General features: G+C 43.7%; 1 protein-coding gene across 1 annotated transcript in view; it reads left to right on the forward strand.

Annotated features, from left to right (window-relative positions):
• The first annotated feature begins 6,872 nt into the window (after positions 1-6,872).
• Positions 6,873-18,055, forward strand: part of LOC105986662 (acyl-CoA desaturase 1-like) — a 21,049-nt gene continuing 9,866 nt past the window's right edge. The window contains exons 1-3 of the mRNA XM_013017688.1: positions 6,873-6,914; positions 13,609-13,885; positions 16,852-16,982. Coding sequence (XP_012873142.1) covers positions 6,873-6,914; positions 13,609-13,885; positions 16,852-16,982 — 450 coding nt within the window. The remainder of the gene's footprint in view (positions 6,915-13,608; positions 13,886-16,851; positions 16,983-18,055) is intronic.

Below are 18,055 nucleotides of genomic sequence, written 5' to 3' on the forward strand. Positions count from 1 at the left end.
AAGGAATCTAAGTTCTCAGAGCCAGCTTGCTGATTAAGGCCCTGCCTTGTGTCCCTACCTGTTTACAAAAATCTGTTAAGTTTCTATTTGCCCGATGTTGTATTGTTTTCCTGGTGTAACATATAAATTCCCACCCTAGTTGCAATAGTCTCCTTACACTCTTTCTCACAATGTGACTCTCCCCCCCAATTCCTGTAGTTCATGTAACAACTTTATACATCTCTTCTCAGAACTGACTGTACCCCCAAATGCCCATAGCCTATGTAATGTGACCCAAGTGACTGCCCCCTAAAATTCTGTTTAAATTCAGCCTACACCTGTCCATGGCTGCTGCCTCTATTCCTGCTTGGAGAAGTCCGGCAGGTCTATCCCCCAATAAAGCCTTGAGCGTGTATTGTTTGCTCTCACTTACCTCACACTTCTTACAACACATACCTGTCCTGGTAATACGAAAGAAAGGTTTAGATAATACAAAGAATACAGAGGCCTTCTAAGCTATGTTCCCTGAAGCACAGACTGAACTTAATCATCTCACAGCATCTATTCCTATGCCACTAACTTGTCCAGTTTCTGGCACGGTCGATATCTTCAGTCAAGACTGTATTGATATTGTCTCTGTCAGGCCAGCCTGGGATGACAGCCCCTTCCCCAACCCTTCCTCTTGGTCAAGGGCAGCAGGTAGCCTTGACAGAAATCACCTGCCCAAAACCAGTGTCACTTGTTAACTGTCTATCACCTGACTGTGAGTTGGCAAAAGGATTGCAGGCTCTGAGGTGACTTCCACATGGGCTGCGACCACACCTCCTTTCCCTGTATAATCTTTCTTCCCCATTAGTTTGCACTACACCCTATGATAGAGTGAGGCCCCGTGGTTTGGCTTTCCCCATAAACTCATTTCTGCCTGAAATACATGGCAGTTTATTTTGGTAACCCTTGCAGTCTCTGAGGGACATGGTAACAGACCTGGCTGTGTTCACACTGTTCCATTCCCTCCAGCTGACAGCAGAAGAATGGAGCAATGCCTGTCAGCTGGAGAGACTTGGAAGCTAGACTTTGAATGAAAACATCTCTAAAGAGTGCCAGGTGCTGGTGGCTCACACCTGTCATCTTAGTTACTCAGAAGACTGAGATCTGAGGATCAAGGTTCCAAGCCAGCCAGAGGAGGAAAAATCCATGAGACTCTCATCCCCAATAAATTCCTACCCCTCCAAAAAAAACCTGGAAGCAGAGCTATGGCTCAAGTAGCAGAGCATTATCCTTGAGCAAAAAAAGCTAAAGGACAGTGTCTAGGCCTTGAGTTCAAGCCTGGCACAAACTGGCTGGCACACACAACCAGACCAAAATAAAAACCATAAACCAAACTTCCTGACAGCCCTGTGGTCTATTAGAAACCAAAATTTCCTTTACTGGGATGTCTGCTAGCCTATTTAGTCAATTTGTCCCATTGCTTCAGGAAGCACATTTCTGGTCACTTGCTATCCTCCTACAGATCAAATAAGGATAATGAGTCTAACTGGTGCCATTTTGTCCACGGGGAGGATGATAGGGAATTGGGTTTAACTGACACCATCTTGTTTTCACAGTGGTGGAAGGTGAACTGTCACCTCCAGGTGATGGGATGCCTGAATTCCAAGGAGCAGAGGTGGTGACTTGGACAATGGTTACTAGACTTGCCAGTTCCGTGCCTTGAACCGGAGACTCTCGAGTTTCCTGTGACCCTGATCACTGACCCTGATCCTATTTAGGCCAGGACCAGCACAGGTGTCAAAGGTAATGCCTCCTGTCTCATCTCTGGTTACCATGGCAGCCATGTCTTCTCTCTATTGAAGTTGATCTGGTTTGTTGGTTTCTTTTTTTTTTTTTTGTCAGTCGTGGGGCCTGAACTCTGGGCTGGGCTCTGTTCCTCAGCTCTTCAGCTCAAGGCTAGCGCTCTACCATTTGAATCACAGCACCACTTCCAGCTTTTTCTGCTTATGTAGTGCTGAGGAATTGAACCCAGGGCCTCATGCATGCAAGGCAAGCACTCTACCACTGAGCCACCTTCTCCGCCCTGTTGGTATCATTTTTCAGCTCTTTCTGTGCTTTACTACTCTCATGGTTCAGTGTTCTAACAGTGTTAAGTGTAGTTGAGGGAATGCAGGTCTTTGCTACAGGAATTCATCTGCAATAGCCAACTTTCTAATGAAGACTCCCAATCTGATCTCTCAAAATGTGGCATCTCTGTTTCTCATGCTTGAATTCCCAAACATCAAGATCCTTTGTGGAGAATAATTCACTCTGAGCTGCCAGTGAGAGAGCAGCTAACAAAGGAGGTCGGTTTGGCCAGGAAGGTTAGAAAGGGAATTTGGAAGGAACTGGCATTGAGACAGGCTTTGAAGAATGGGGAATGATCGAAGAGACAGAAATAAAGCATTGTATGGTTTACTTACTACCTAGAAGGTAGACAAGTTAAACAGCACTATTTTATTTAATTCTGAGGTAGGCTTGGATTACAAAATGAAGAAACAGATGAACGAGAGAGAGAGAGAGAGAGAAACTTAGAGTCAAATCTAGCTTCAGAACCAGGGCTCTGATGGAAGTCTCCACTCCTTCTCTTCCTGCCATAGTCACGAAGTGGCAGCATGACCCTGGCTGCACCTCCATCCACAGGTAACCACAGCTCTTTCCTGAAGCAAAAGCCCACAAACCAGTTTGGAAAGCTGTGCACTTTCAGTCTGGTCAACAGCTCTTTTCTGTCAACTATATCCTAGAAGTACCTGAAAAGGCTCCTGTCTGGCCCTGCCACCAATCCACAAGCACTGGTCATTCAAGAGGCCTAAAAGCCTCTCTGTGGAGCTGGGTGCTCTAGGCAGTACACAGACTGGACATAATTACTCAAGGCTTTCACCGTGAAAACACATTGCAGGGGGCAAGGGGGAAGAGGTGGCTTTGCTGACAGGAGAAGCCTAATCAGAAAGTAAGATTGGGGAAAGGAGACTGACTATGTGACTGTGGTAGAGTCTAAGAAATGGTTAAGTGAGACCATGAGGAAGCAGTGCTGAGAAAGGCAGCCCCCCAGGTGAGCGGTCAGTCAATAACTCTCTGTAGGTGGAAGTCTGGGAGGTTTTTCCCTGTGGCCTCCATGCCTTCCTTTGCAGAAAAGGCAGCCTCTACCAAATACCCTGGCTGCTCTCCAACTCTCAGAGGGCACAATTGGCTCCTCACCCCTTACTTCCTGTGCTGACCTCACTCCTTTCTTAATTGTTCCCCAGGGACCAGAGCAAAGGGTCATCCTTCTGACTGAATGGGATTCTGGACCTGAAAGAAGCCAGATACACGGATTCTCCATGCCAGTCTCAGCCCTTCCACATCTCTGCCTCTGATTGCTTCTTACTTGTAGTTCGACAACATGAAGGGGAAAACGAGACGACTTCTTACCTGTTGACTTCAGCCCCAACCCACAGGCTCTGGCAGGAAGTGCAGCTGTGAGCATCAGGCTTGATCCCTTTCTTTGAGACTCTGCTCTCAGCTAACCCTCTCCTGGCATCAGACACAGCAGTGAAGTTGTGGCTCACGCCAAGAGAAAGCCACAGCTTTGCCAAGTAGCTCAGAAGGATAGGTAGATATGGCTTGAGCACCAGGAACATATGTTGACACTTGTCTGTGATAAACAGATATTTGTGCAGATAAAATGAATGGACAGGAATGCTGGAGACTGTTATGTCATAAGAATTAGCAAGCCCTCTTTGGTCTCTGCGAGTGTTCTTTTTTTTTTTTTTCTTTTGGGTCGGGTCGTGGGGCCTGAACTCTGGGCCTGAGCGCTGTCCCTCAGCTCTTCAGCTTAAGGCTAGTGCTCTACCACTTGAGCCACAGCACCACTTCCAGGTTTTTTTTCTTTTTGCTTACGTGGTGCTGAGGAATCGAACCCAGGGCCTCATGCATGCAAGGCAAGCGCTCTACCACTGAGCCAACTTCCCAGCCCCTCTGGGAGTGTTCTTGAGGGTGGAAGAGTTGAGGAGGTATAAGGGGCTGCAGAGTATGGAGCTGTACACATGGCTCCTCTCTTCCTGGCAGATCCGCAGGGACGAATGCAGTTATCTCTTTGGACTGCTGCATGAAGAAGGCCATAGAAAAACAATGCATTCCAAAAGAGCAATTGTGGGCCAAGATGGCATTTCAAATCCAGGCCCTGTGGGAAGCAAGAAGTAAAAAAGGGAATCCAGACAAACCCCCTGTTGGGGCAGCAGCTGAGGAAAGCCTGGAAATGCCCCAAGATTACATTCACTTTTTCCTTGTATGACAAAAGCAAGAGAACTAGCTTGGGTTACTTCCCTTTTCCCTCTTGAACAGGGAGAGATGTGAGGGAAAGTATAGTTGGACAGGAGAGTGAAAGGAAAATGCCTCTAACTGGCTTAGGAGGCCTTTCAGACATGCCCTTCCCAAGGGTCAGGACCAGGTTCCACAGTGTCTATGGCCAGGATGGGCTCATGGAACAAGAGTGGATAGAGGTGGGATCAGGAGAAACAGGGCCCAGATGTCATGTCTGTTCTATGGATGTGAAAGGAATTACTATTTTGTGCATGGAAGATAGAAAATTCCTGCATGCATCTAGGAGATGTCAGGCTCCAGGATATTCCCACCACAGCATCCCCCACCTCAGTAACCTTTCTGAGCCTGCAAAGAAGTCAGAGCCGGTAGCACAGTGCACATAAGAAAGCTAAAATATTCCCCCATCACTCTGTCTCAGACCTGCTCTCTTGTCGGACAAATTCTAAGGCAGCCTCTATTGAGAGCTCCTCTCCCTTCCCTACATTCCTACCCCATACAATATAGTATGTTTATATCTTTATCCTTTGTGCCCATCACATATTGGCTAGCATAGTTTGCTATTGTGCTTTGTCCCATGTCGCTTAGAAACCTGTGAATTCTCCAGGATGACAGCGGTACATTTTCTGTTCCCCTACACAGAGGGAGTATTGGCCATCCAGTGGGCACGGAGGAGGCTTAGTCAACACTCAATCCCCAGGGAGGCACATTGGCATAGATAGAATAATGGGAGACACATTCCTGGTTGGAAAACACTTTTAGGCCATGGACAGCTGACTCTGGATCTTGCCACCATGCTGTGGCCAGTACAAGTTATGTCAATGCAAAGCAAAGGTGATATCAGTGCACATGAGGTAACTGTAGGATGGGGGGAGGCTGTAGGTCACAGCAAGGTAGGTTGAGGGGAAACAGATAAAGGGAGAAAGAAGAAAGAATGGCCAGAGGAAGCAAGACTAGGTTAGATGTATTTCTTGTACCTGAGGGAGAGAGGAAGGCACTGGTTCAATACAGTGGGCACCAACTAGCAGCTCCTCTGGGTACTCTTAGCCAATAGGACTAGCACTACCACAAAGACAGACATGGGACACATCACTCTCATCTCCACAATGGCCTGGAAACAGCGTCAGAGCAAGGACTTCCTTCCTGTTCATCAACATATCACTGGAGGCTCAGGGCCGGTGTCAGCCTATTCTCTTCCATGTCTATGTAAACTAAGGTATGGGGCTGATTCCCACTCTGGAGATGGTTACCTGGAGGAGTCCTCTTGAGGGGGGTTAAGGAGAGACAGAGAGGCAGAGAGACACAGAGAGGGACAGAGACAGAGACAGAGACAGAGTCAAGCCACCACAGAATGTTCTAGCCATGTTTGATTGCTAAGACTTTGGCTCCATGTCTCAGTTTCCCAGGCTATCAGCACTTATCATACACTATTCCTATCACACTCTGTCCTGTGACATGAAGTGTCACAGTCACACTCACTCTCTTTTGCAGGACTCCTCAAGATAGGTAGTCATACCTGCAGTCAAGGCCTCTCCTCTAGACACATACCCGTGTCTATACACAGACCTGAGTTCTTTCTCACTCTGCATGTCTCTCTTTCTCTCTGTCTGTCTCTGTCTTGCCCTTTTTCTTTCTCTCTGTGTTGGTTACAGGATACACAGGAGGGAAGGGTTGGAGTGAAAGGGAGGTCAGGCGCATTCTGTGCATCGTATGGACAGATCCATGTGGGAAACCTAGAGAACTGGCCTGGACAACTGCATTGGTCTCTTCTCCAGCAAGGGCCACACAGTGAACATGGCCAGCGCCGTCTCTCAGGGAGGAACACCATGGAACCAATGCACCATGGTGGGTGGACCATGGCTTTCTCATTCTTCCTGTGTAACTCTCCCACTGTCCAACCTTCACCATGTTCCCAGGGAATCTCTAGGCTTGGACCTAGCCCTCACTGGGGCACTAGGTCTTTCTTCTCTCTTGTCCAGAAAGGAATCTCGCTAGTGTCCTCTGGGGCCAAAGAGTGTCAGGGAGAGAGCAAGTAGCCTGTGGGAATGAAGCCCAGAAGAAAAGTATGGGAGAAAGAACATAGAGGTGGTGTTAGAGACAACAGATTGCACTGAGTGAGAGGAAATGTTTGGTAGAGGTGACACTACTCTTTGGCCAACTATGTGCCAGAGGTGACAGAATTTTCTCAGGGCAAGAACAGAGGTAGGGTAGGTGTTTGTAACATCCTTAGGCTCTGGCTTAATTCCTGCCTGCCTCCACCTTCTCTTATCTCCCTTCTACCTCTCTCATTGCTGGTGAGAGATGCTTTGACAGCCAGCTGTTCTCACCTTGCCCTTGTTGGCAGTGGATAAAAGGTGTGTGGGATATGTAGGACATTTGTCACTCCTCAGCTTAGAGAAATACATACATAAAAATCTGGCCTACAGTGCAGAGTGAAGGGCTCTGAGTACAGCGCCTAATTGTGGCACACCAGCAGGCTCTGGAGAAGCCATCTTCTGTCCTGGCAGTACCACGCTCCAGTCTGCAGCCTCAGTCCTGGGAAAGTCTTCCCGGTATCTGAAACCAAAATGCCAATGCCTTTGCTGCAAGAGAAGGTAAGCTCCCAAGAAGTGGCTCTGCATCTATATTTACAGCTCAGTTTGGGCTTGTAGCAAAGTAGTTGTTGGGTAAGAGAGTTGAGAATGTCTTGGAAGACTCGGTCATCTCTTTAGTGTTTTACTGATTTTCAGGATTTGGGAATTGAAACTCTAATTTGGGAATGCCTGTGTGCATATTTAGTTATTATTGACATAAAGTGGGAGTAGAGGATGCTTCATTTTAACAAGTCCATGTATGCATATAATCTGTCTTTTCTTTCTTTCTTTCTTTTTTGCAAGCTGTTCTTGGGATGAAATGGAATCTCAATGTAGTTTTGATTTGTATCACCTAAAGCTAAATATATTGAGAATTTTTTCATATATTTATTGGTCACTAGTACTTTTGAAAAAGTGTCCATTTAGATCATGTGACTGATTTTTTTGATTATTTATTCTTTTGTTGTTAAGGTTTTTGGCTTCTTATATATACTCTTAATTCTCTGAGGGATTAATAAATGGAAAATATTTCTCATTCTGTAGGATGTATCATTCCTTTGGTAACTCTTTCTTCTGCTTTATAGAATCTTTATTTTATTTAATTTATTCATTTATTATTTTTATTGTAAAGATGATGTACAGAAGGGTTACAGTTACATAAGCTGAGTTATGAGTACATTTCTTTTTTGTTTGGTTATTAGAATTCATTTTTTATTGTCAAGGTGATGGACACAGGAATTACAGTTACATAAGTAAGGTAATAAATACATGTCTCATCTACTTTGTCACCTATTCCCTCATGGATAGAAGCTTTTTAACTTGCAGCAAACGCATTTGTCAATTCTTGCTTTTGTTTCTGAGTTTAGAATACAAATCAGGAATCTTTGCTTAGACCAATATCTTGAAGTATGTCCTTATGTTTACTTCTAATGAACCAGCACCAGGCTATTTCTCACTTTCTATAAAAATCAACACAGGACAGCCACTGGTAGACCACACCTATAATCCTGTCTACTCAGAAGACTGAGATCGGAGGATCACAGCTCAAAGTCAACCTGGCCAGGAAAAGTCTGTATGTCTCTGATCTCCAATTAATCATGAGAAAACCAGAAGTGGTGTTATGGCTTAAAGTGGTACAGTGCTAGTTTTGAGTGAAAAAGCTCAGGCAAAGAGCTCAGGCCCTGAGTTCAAGCCACATGAATGACAGAGAAAACAAACCAAACAAAAAAGTGAGAGATAGGAATGTATCTTAGTCTTACACATGTGTATATTCAGCTTTTTCAAAATGGTTTTTGAACCTTTTCTCAAACTTATGCTTTTGACTGTAGATATGTGACTGTAGATGCTAAGAGCCATAGCATATTTTAATTAGCTCTTTCTCGCTCTCACTATGAGACGCTTATCTCCAACAAACTACCAAAAAGCAGGAAGTGGAGCTGTGGCTCTATGGATAGAACACTTACCTTGAACAAAAAAGCTTTGGGATAGCACCCAGGCCCTGAGTTCAAGGCCTAGCACTAACAACAACAACAAAAAGAGGTAAATGTAGTTGTTCTCAATCTAAGTTGCACACTTGGATAGCACATGCTACTGTCAGGCTTAATAGGGGGGGAGGAATAAAGTGGGCTGAGGAGAGGTAGAGAATTCCCAGAATGGGAGTGCATAGTCTCCAAAATACAGCCTATTCCCATTTTCTGTTCCACAGGGTTTGCTTGTTGTCATTATACAGAGTTTTCAGATGTGTTATTTCCTCAGATATGGGATGGAAATTATAATAATGACAATAATAAATATTATGATAATACTAACAATAGGGACAGATAGTGATCATCCTTATTTATGTTGGTTAAAATTAGTTTGGGCAAGTTCTTGATTTTCTGTTTGAGTGGTCACATGATGTCCTGTTGAAAGGCAGCTCTTCTGTTTCAGAAGCTTTTTGTTACCATACAATTGATTGATCAAGGTGCTTTTGCCTCACTATTATTGCATAAGTTTAGGGCAAAAACCCAGGCTTCCGGGGTTCCAACAGAGTATACCATGACGCCTACCCAGATCACCAATCAGAGTCCAGTACTAGAAAAGGGCAGAGAAAGGCAAGGGCAAAGAAAGGATTTTTAATCAATGTAGCAACATTGGGAAGAACAGATAAAGAGCTTCAGTGGTACAAAATATACTGACAAGACTTCGGAGGTTTTATAGGAGAGGAAGACAAAGGCGATGTTTGTGTTGTGCACAGCTAACAGAGAGGATAATCATAATTAGATCAATGGTGGGATGCATCATCGCCTAATTTTGATTCTGCAAGGGGTTCTGGAGAAGCTGTGTCACTGTCATCACCTGAGAAGAGCAATCTTGATGCCATAAGCTGATTATCCCGGTTCTGGTGTGAAGCCTCACCACCATAGGTAATTGCTCTCATTCAGGGTGATTTCATTATGAGGTGATCTGTCCTGTGAGTCTTGCTGCTGCTTGGGGTAGTTTTGGTTCCTTGCCATGCAGATGTTGATCCTGCAATCTGTGGTTCATTGATCCAAGATCACTATGGAAAAGAGTGACTCAAGAGGGAAAGTAAACATGCAAAATAGAGCTAAAGAGAAAAAAAGGAAGTTAGTCTCTGGGTAAATGGTACCTGCTTTCACTACTTCATCCTGTTTAGAAGAATCTTCCTTTTGTTCAGAATATTCATGCTATATATGTTACCCATCTGTATGTCATGTGGCAATTATCTTGGTTATCAGATTGACTATTACAGTGACACACTTTTGTATATGGGTTTGATACTAGCTGTAGCTTCAGGCATCTTCTGGGGTCTTGGAACACATTTCCTGTGGATGAGGAAATAGAGTAGTGTAATTGCCACTGATGCTAGTTTCTGCTTGTCCTAGTCAGATACCTGAGGTCTTCCTACAGGACCCAGTCCTGTGTCTGCCACAATTTCTGCTCTTGATGAGGACTTGTCAGCCACTTGAACACCTGAAAGGTCACTGATCTCTTATCCCACAAACTAACCCATAGCATGAAGCCTGGACTTCACAGGCTGTCTGTGCACTCATGTATGAGCACACATGCGTGTACAAGGTGCTGTGGATTCAACCCAGGGCCTGCTAGGCAAATGCTCTGCCTCTGAGCTATATCATATGCATTTTCATGTCACAATAACTTTGGACTCCAAGCAAAAAGCAAAACTACCTATCATGCAGTAAATGCAATAATGAGCGGAGTTCAACAGAAAGGAACTTACAACCCTTGAGGCTCACTGAGAAGAACAGGGCATCTCAGTGTGACCACCAGCCTATTCTGTATCCCTCAGCATTTCCCAAATGAAATCACTTCACTATGTTTTTGTGAAGTCATTTATCTAACTATTTACATGGTTTACAACACATAATCTGTCATACTTTTTATTTTTTATAGGAATTTATGGGGGAAGTAGTTTCTCATTGAAAACATGAATCTGAATTGTGAGGTGAGTTTATTTGGGTACAGCAGAGTCTAACCACTGTTCAATGGAACCCAGAGTAGCCAAAGGAGCAAACTAAACTTTAGTAGACTTGCAACAAATACAAGTATATAGAAATACTTGTTTCTGTTGGGACAATAACTATAACTTTTTGAGGTGGGGGGGCAAAAAGGTTAGGGTTGGGTAGGTCAATAACTGGTTTGTTCTCAGGTCCTTGCTAGGGAAGTGTCTTACCACTTCAGGAGCTCTACTATTCCAGCCATGCCTGTGTGGGATACAAATTATGTGCCAGGTTAGAAGTAAGACAGTATCTGAAAGATAATTCACATTGTTATTACCAGAAAACTATAGTAAGACATCTAGTATTTAACTCAATAAAACATCCCTCTTTTCTGGCATAAAAGTTTGACAATGCTACTATAACAACCATTCTTAATAAGGTTTGTCTTTTACTATTCTGCAATGGTTGTCTTTGCACTTCATGTATGTGTAACATTTTGATGAAAAGAAATGGCATAATCTTAGGTGCATAGGCACATCTGTATTTTGAAGTAACGATAGTTTTTAAATAGATGAATAGTGATGTTAAAAATTCTTTTAATCAGGGAGCAAATAAGTGATGCAGAACTACCTAAACATCTGTTTCCCACCCTACCCATTTTAGGTAATTAAGAGTGCTAAAGTGTTTATCAACATTCATTCCAAGTGAAGTAAGTTACTGCTTTTGGACATTGTAGGCATTAGCAAACAGTGACTATTTTTAATACCTGTCATGTTTTATAGTTAATGTCAATGAAGATTATATTTGGGAGCAACTGGAGCACCTGAGGCAGGAAATCCTTGGGCTTCCAGGAGTTTGTCAGCCTGGGCAGCGTAGAACTTATCTCAAAAAGACCGTTGGGGTAGAGCCCTTGCTAACTATACACTACTCACCAAACAAAAGGTTGTGTTTTGGGTTTGGAAGTGTTTTAGTTTTGTCAATCCAGTCAGTTCTTGGACAGAAAAAAATGATTCTAGGAGTTTATGGTGTGATATTCTCAACTTACTTTATCACATCTGTTTTGGTAAACAATTATACTTTCCTGCCTGGTGTTTGTTCACTGTGCTGATGCAGAAGTACCATCAATTAATCTTATATTTCTGAACTTTTAAAAGAAGCTTTTGAAATGTAGTTCTCTAAGTGGAATTGGGACACAGTAGAGTTTTGGTTCAGTGTCCATGAACTACGTTGAGTTGCTTTTGTAAGCCCCAAATGGGGTGGTTGTGGTTGTGATCAGATATTGAAGTAGTTGATCCTTAATCCTTCTGTTTTGTTCTTCGCTGTGATGATATTGTAAAGTCCATAGACAGGAACTTTTATGTGTAGTGAAACTTTAATAAATTCCTTTTGGTATTTATCCATCTTCCCTCACAAGATGAGGGAATGCTCTGGTCCCACACATCATTCATTGAAAGTGGATAACTAAAGTTGTACTCAGGGAACTAGTTCTTAAGGTGTTGTTAAGAAGAGATTTTATCACTTAAGATTATAACATTCAGTCAATTTATGATCCGAAGCAGACTAGCCCAATTATGTCAACTTTTTTTTTTTGGTCAGTCATGGAGCTTGAACTCTGGGCCTGAGTGCTGTCCCTGTACTCTTCAGCTCAAGGAAAGCACTCTACCGCTTGAGCCATAGTGCCACTTCCTTATGTCAACTTTTTAAAGGATGTAATGGCTGTGACCCATTAAGACATATATACTAAGCTGGGCACTGGTGGCTCACACCTATAATCCTAGCTTCTCAGGAGGCTGAGATCTGAGGATCACAGTTCAAAGCCAAATAGGGCAGCAATGTCTGTGAGACTTTTATTTCCAACTAACCACTCAAAATTCAGAAGCGTCACTCTGGATCAAAGTAGTAGAGTGCTAGCTGTGAGCAAAAAGAGCTCAGGGACAAGCATTCAGGCCCTAAGTTCAACCCCCATGACTGACAAAAAAAAAAGAAGAAAAGAAAAGAAAAAGTAAAAAAGATCTTAATTTCTGATTTTTAAGGAGGGTATTAGCCACTCAGGAGTTATGCAAGGCCATGTATTTACTTCGGGTTTGTTCTTTTTGTTGCTGTTGTTGTTTTCTTCTTTTCTTTTTTTTTCTTCTTTTTTTTTTAATTGTGAAAATACTGTATAGATGGGGTACAATTACATGGGCAAGATAATGAGTACATTTCTTTTTGTTATTGTTTTTTAACCAGTAAGATTTATAGATAAAAATCAAAGCATATGCCTGTTGCCATTTTAAGGTTGACAGTATTTCCTTAACTTGTCAGTGTTTAATGTTTGAATATTGAAGTAGCTGATCCTTAATCCTTCTGTTTTGTTCTTCGCTATGATGATATTGTAAAGTCCATAGACTGGAACTTTTATGTGTAGTGAAACTTTAATAAATTCTTTTGTATTTAAAAAATGTGATAGGTTAGAGTTTGCCACATCTTTTAAAAAAACTCATTAGGGAAAAAATGCTGGCTTCTGATATGTCTTATACTAATTTATATTGTTTACCAAGCTGTAGTGATTTAAAAATACTACTGAAAAGCAAAATTAAATTGGGTTATTATTTTAAATATGGTGATCTTACATCAAAATGCTGTAGGATGATGTTTTGTAAGGCAGGGAACTTCTTATTAGGCTGAGGGGAATACACTGGAACTCCCAGTTTTGTGCAAAACTTTGTATTTGGAGAATTAGACATTTAGACATAAATTTAGAATCAGACATTTTGAAGGAGTGAATGCTTTCTGGCTTGTATGGTCTTAAGGCTTAGTGCAACAATTTAGCCTAAAACAATGGCTTTCCATATCCTCTGTGTGTGTGTGTGTGTGTGTGTGTGTGTGTGTGTGTGTGTGTGTCTTTCTTCTTTGACAGGGATCCCTAGATTCTAAGTTTCCTGGCTCAGGGTGACTGTGGGCAAGGGAGATAGTTAAGAGCTTCAGAGTACTTCATGTGGTGCCATCCGTTGGTGAAAATGTGAATTGCACTTTGAGTACCAACTTTTGTTTCACAAGGTTTAAAGAAAATGCAGTCACTTGAGTTCTACCCCTTCACCTTGAGGTTTTACCACCATCTACCTGCACAATTTTGAGATACTTCCTTCTTTTAATTTCGTCACCTAATGCACTGGGGCAAGGTCTGTGCCTCTAATGTACCCTAACGACAGTGCAGCACAGAGCCCAGTGCTCCCAGTCACCTACCAGGCATCTGCTCTCTCCTCACACACTATGCTCTCTCCTTGTAGAGCTCTGATTCCTCTACAGCCACAGTCATGACACCTCATTCTATGGACTTGAAGAATGGAAGAGAGAAGCTGAAGGACCTGGCCCTCCACTTAGTAGACGACATCCGCCCTGAAATGAAAGAGGACATACATGACCCCACCTACCAGGATGAGGTGGGCCCCGCACCGAAGCTTGAGTATGTGTGGAGAAACATCATCCTCATGGCTCTGCTGCACCTGGGAGCCCTGTATGGGATCACCCTGGCTCCTGGCTGCAAGGCCTACACCTGGCTCTGGGGTAAGCAGCTCCCATCCTGAGCCAGTGCCCAGGTTTTTCCCTAATCTTTCAGGAAGTGCAGTCCCACATAGGGCAGTGACCCCACTAGGGTTTCCCAGCTGTTTATCTTGTTCCTGGGAGGCTGGCTGAGCTGGAATAGAGCCTGATGCACTTGGGATCCACAGAGGATATCCTCCCCTCTCAGTCTGGGTTTTCAGCTATTTCTCTTTGTTTCCAGGGAATCTGACTAGTCTTGGAATGGAACCTAGTGTCTTCTTTCAAAAAAAAAAACAGGAGGAAGAGCAGTCCAATATGAGGGGACTCTTATACAGCTCTCTTGGAGGGTATTGAGGAGGAACCACTGTCACCTGAGCCTTTTAGGTATTCCAGGTAGTAGGATCTGATCCCTGGGGTATGTCTTGGTAAATCTTTCCAATGCCCTGGTGAAATACAACCGATATCTCCAATCTTCAGGAAAACATTTTTGAGTTTCAAGTAGAGGGTAACAGCACAAGTTTAAACTATGTTTCCTCAGGTACCTGGTTTCATCACTGCTGAAAGGATCTGTCACATCCATCCCAGGGGACCATGCAGAGGCAGGCAGGCACAGGAGAAAGATTATTACAAGGTTTATTAGAGGAGCCATACTTGCCCCAGAGAGAAAGAGCACATGGCAGCCTCTGCTATCTAGGTAGCAGCAGGGTCTGGGGTAGGAAGTGAGGTAGATGGGAGTTCAGGTGGGTCTGGGCGGAGAGAGGGAGGGGCCAGCTGAATGGTGGGTACTCCAGAGCAGGAAGGGGCTCAGGTCTGGAAGAAGCTCAGGACCAAAGGTGGGCATAAAGCTTACAACTGCCATGGAAGCAAACTTCACCTATAGACCAGGATAAGTTTGTGTAATGGGGAAGAATTCTAGAGGGATAGATGTATTCTTTTCCATGTGTACTCAAAGAGCTTGAGCTGTAGCATCATGAATCCAGAGGAAGAATAGATTTCATTCTCCAACCCTTCTGCTCAGGTTAATCAGCTGCAATACCCTTCCATCCAGGACACTCTTTGTAGGCCTCTCAATTCTTAGTTTGGCCAGTCTGTGTTTAGCAACCTGCAAAATGCACAGGGATCATAATGCCACCCTAATATTAAGCTGATGCCGGCTCTCTTTTTCAGTGTCTTGCTTTTGTGAATTTGCTGTGATTTGGACAGAAATTGGTACACAAAGCTAAAATGCTGACCTAGCCTACTCAAGATCTGGGGCCTTTTAATGAGTGACTAGGCTTACATAATGTCTGTGGTGAAATGTGGTATCAAATTTCCTCTATGATTAAAAAATAAAAAGATGGGTAGAGGTCATAGCTTGGGCATTTTCTCGTCCCACGTGTAGACTTTAGGTGATTTTCTTGTTTTATCCAAAACGAAACTGAAAATTTTCAGATTTTGAGATGTCCCTGGACTTTTGCAGCTGCTCAGAAGAAGCCTTCAGGCAGGGCTGAGAAGTATTTCTCTTCGTTGTTGTTGTGGAGGTGGGGTGGGGCTTGAACTCTATTCTTGGGCGCTGTCCCTCAGGCTTCAGCTGAAGGCTAGCCCTCTACTACTTGGCCACAGTGCCACCTCTGGCTTTTTCTGTTTATGTGGTGCTGAGGAATCGAAACCAGGGCCTCATGCATGCAAGGCAAGCACTCTACCACTGAGCCACCTTCCCAGCCCCTGAGAAATATTTCTGACATCACTGAAGGTTTGAAAGGTTAAACCTCTGCAGTCTACTTCTCAGGGCGAATCTACAAGATGTTCCTTCACCATCAGAGTAGGCACTGACAGTCCTTTCTTGATGACAGAGAATGAATACAAGTGACTTCAGCTAGGTACATGATAAATAATAGAATGGGCACCTAGTGCCTGGTTCCAATTCTGCTGCTACTGGGCATTGCATGTTCTTTCAGAACCAATATATATTCAACATGAAATAAATGTACATGCTTTCTTGGCTCTGAGCTGAGAGTTTCTGCTTTTCCTGAATCCAGTCCTTCCTTCTGGATGATTATAGGGCTTTGAATTCACTATACTTTTCCTACTTACATGTGTAGTATTGTATGTGGGAAGATGGTATCAGTCACTACATGGCCTGGCCACATGTCACCTGGGGTCTCAATCTCAGAACTGAAGAATTGTGGCCAGAACTTTTGTTAGGATAATACTGATCCTATAGGACACTTGGGCATCATGAAGGACAGGGTAAGATGAAGGAGATAGGGGGAGAGGAGAGAAAGCTGTTTAGAAATCTCTTCTTGCTTCAGTAGAGCAGGACAACTTATAAAGTTTGTGGTGCCTTCCTGCCACAGACCATCTATTGTTTCAATCTGTTATCCCAGTGTAAGTCACAAATTTTTTTTTTGGGGTCCGATCATGGGGCCTGATCTCTGGGCCTGGGCGCTGTCCCTCAGCTCTTCAGCTCAAGGCTAGTGCTCTACCACCTGAGCCACAGCGCCACTTCCGGATTTTTTTCTTTTTGCTTATGTAGTGCTGAGGAATCGAACCCAGGGCCTCAGGCATGCAAGGCAAGCGCTCTACCACTGAGCCACCTTCCCAGCCCAAGTCACAAATTGTTAACCAAGGCCTCAGCCTGTCCTCCTAGTGTGGTTGAGTAAAGGGAAGGATGGATATGCCAAGGAACCCTTTACCCACTAGAGCTCATGTGTGGCACCTCCTGAGCCTGCAAGCCTTCAGGATAGCAGAGGAGGCAATCATGGAGTTCTCTAGAACTAAAGACGGTGGTTCTGGCATCACAGAAATGTTTGACATACCTTGCCTTGCTGTATTCTCATCAGGTGCTGAGAATTCTACTGTTTTGTTTTGGTTTGCCTCTAATTATTTAAAATTTCATTGTAAAGGTGATGCACAGAGGCGTGATAGTTACCTAAGTCACATAATGGCTCAGATAATTTCCTTTTGGTCAGTGACACCCCTTATTCTCTTCTACTGCTCTATCCTGGCAGTTTTGCTGTGCTATGTATTCAGTGGCCTGGGCATCACAGCAGGGGCTCATCGCCTGTGGAGTCACCGGACCTACAAAGCACGGCTGCCTCTGAGGCTCTTCCTCATCATTGCCAACACCATGGCATTCCAGGTGAGCAGCTGGCAGGGCTCAGCTCTGTGTCTCCATCCTATCAACGATCCAGGATGGAGTGAAGGGGACTGGCACCTGGAAAGGAGTCCCAGCAGGTCAGACATGGCCTTTTCCAGTCTCATCGGGTCACTTCAACTGGAGTCACTAAGAAGAAAGTAGAGAGGAAAAGCTCACCAGTATATGGTCATATTTCTTCCAAGGTCTATTGCCACGGACCGGTTCTGTCAGGACGACGGAGGACACCTAGTGGAGGAAATGGAATAGGTGGGGAGATGGCAAACAGACAACTCACACACAAGAGGAGTGGATGCTGAGTGCGATTTATTGCAGAGGATAACAAGCTTTTATAGCAAAAGTCTCCATGAGAAAGGGCAAAATGTTACACAATCTTGCTGCAAGGCTTCGCTCTTGGGTGGTCACCAGCTGGTCGCCTGATCTTGTTTTTTGGATGGCGAGTTATGACGATAGGCACTTGTTCCAGGCTTTACCTCTATTTTTAAGAAATACAATTAATTTCGATGTTTGTCACCTATTAACTATTGCCACCTTTTATCTACCAACCTTTTTTAGGAATCTTATTTAGCTTTTGGTCTAAATATCCCTCTACATCTTTCTTATCTACAAGATATCTATATGAATCTATTGTATATGCTTTAGGATTAAAGGAAAGTCTCCAGTAGCCATACACTCTTTCTGCTCTAGCAGTGCCTACAGCTTCTTGTAAATCTCTTACAAACAATTCCTTCTGCTGAAGTGATGTCATGAAACCCCCAATACTTTTATATTTACTTATGACTTGTCTAATAGCCTCCATAAGAGGGGCTTTTAGGGTAGCACTTAACTTAATGAGTTAGTTATATTCTCAGGACACTCATCAGATGTTGGAGTCGTCAACACTTTTAAGAAAGCCTTGAATAAGGGAACATTAAGCATGAGTAAGTAGAACATGCAGCAGGAACAGTAAAAGATTAACAGGCACTCCTATACAGTGAAGAAAAGAAAAACAGGAACAGAAACACATCTTTCCCAGGGGCTTGCCAGCCTTTCCAGGAGGTAGGCCTCTTTGAAGCCCC

The sequence above is a fragment of the Dipodomys ordii genome, unplaced genomic scaffold, assembly GCF_000151885.1.
Source record: "Dipodomys ordii isolate 6190 unplaced genomic scaffold, Dord_2.0 Scaffold36, whole genome shotgun sequence".
Lineage (NCBI taxonomy): Eukaryota > Metazoa > Chordata > Mammalia > Rodentia > Heteromyidae > Dipodomys > Dipodomys ordii.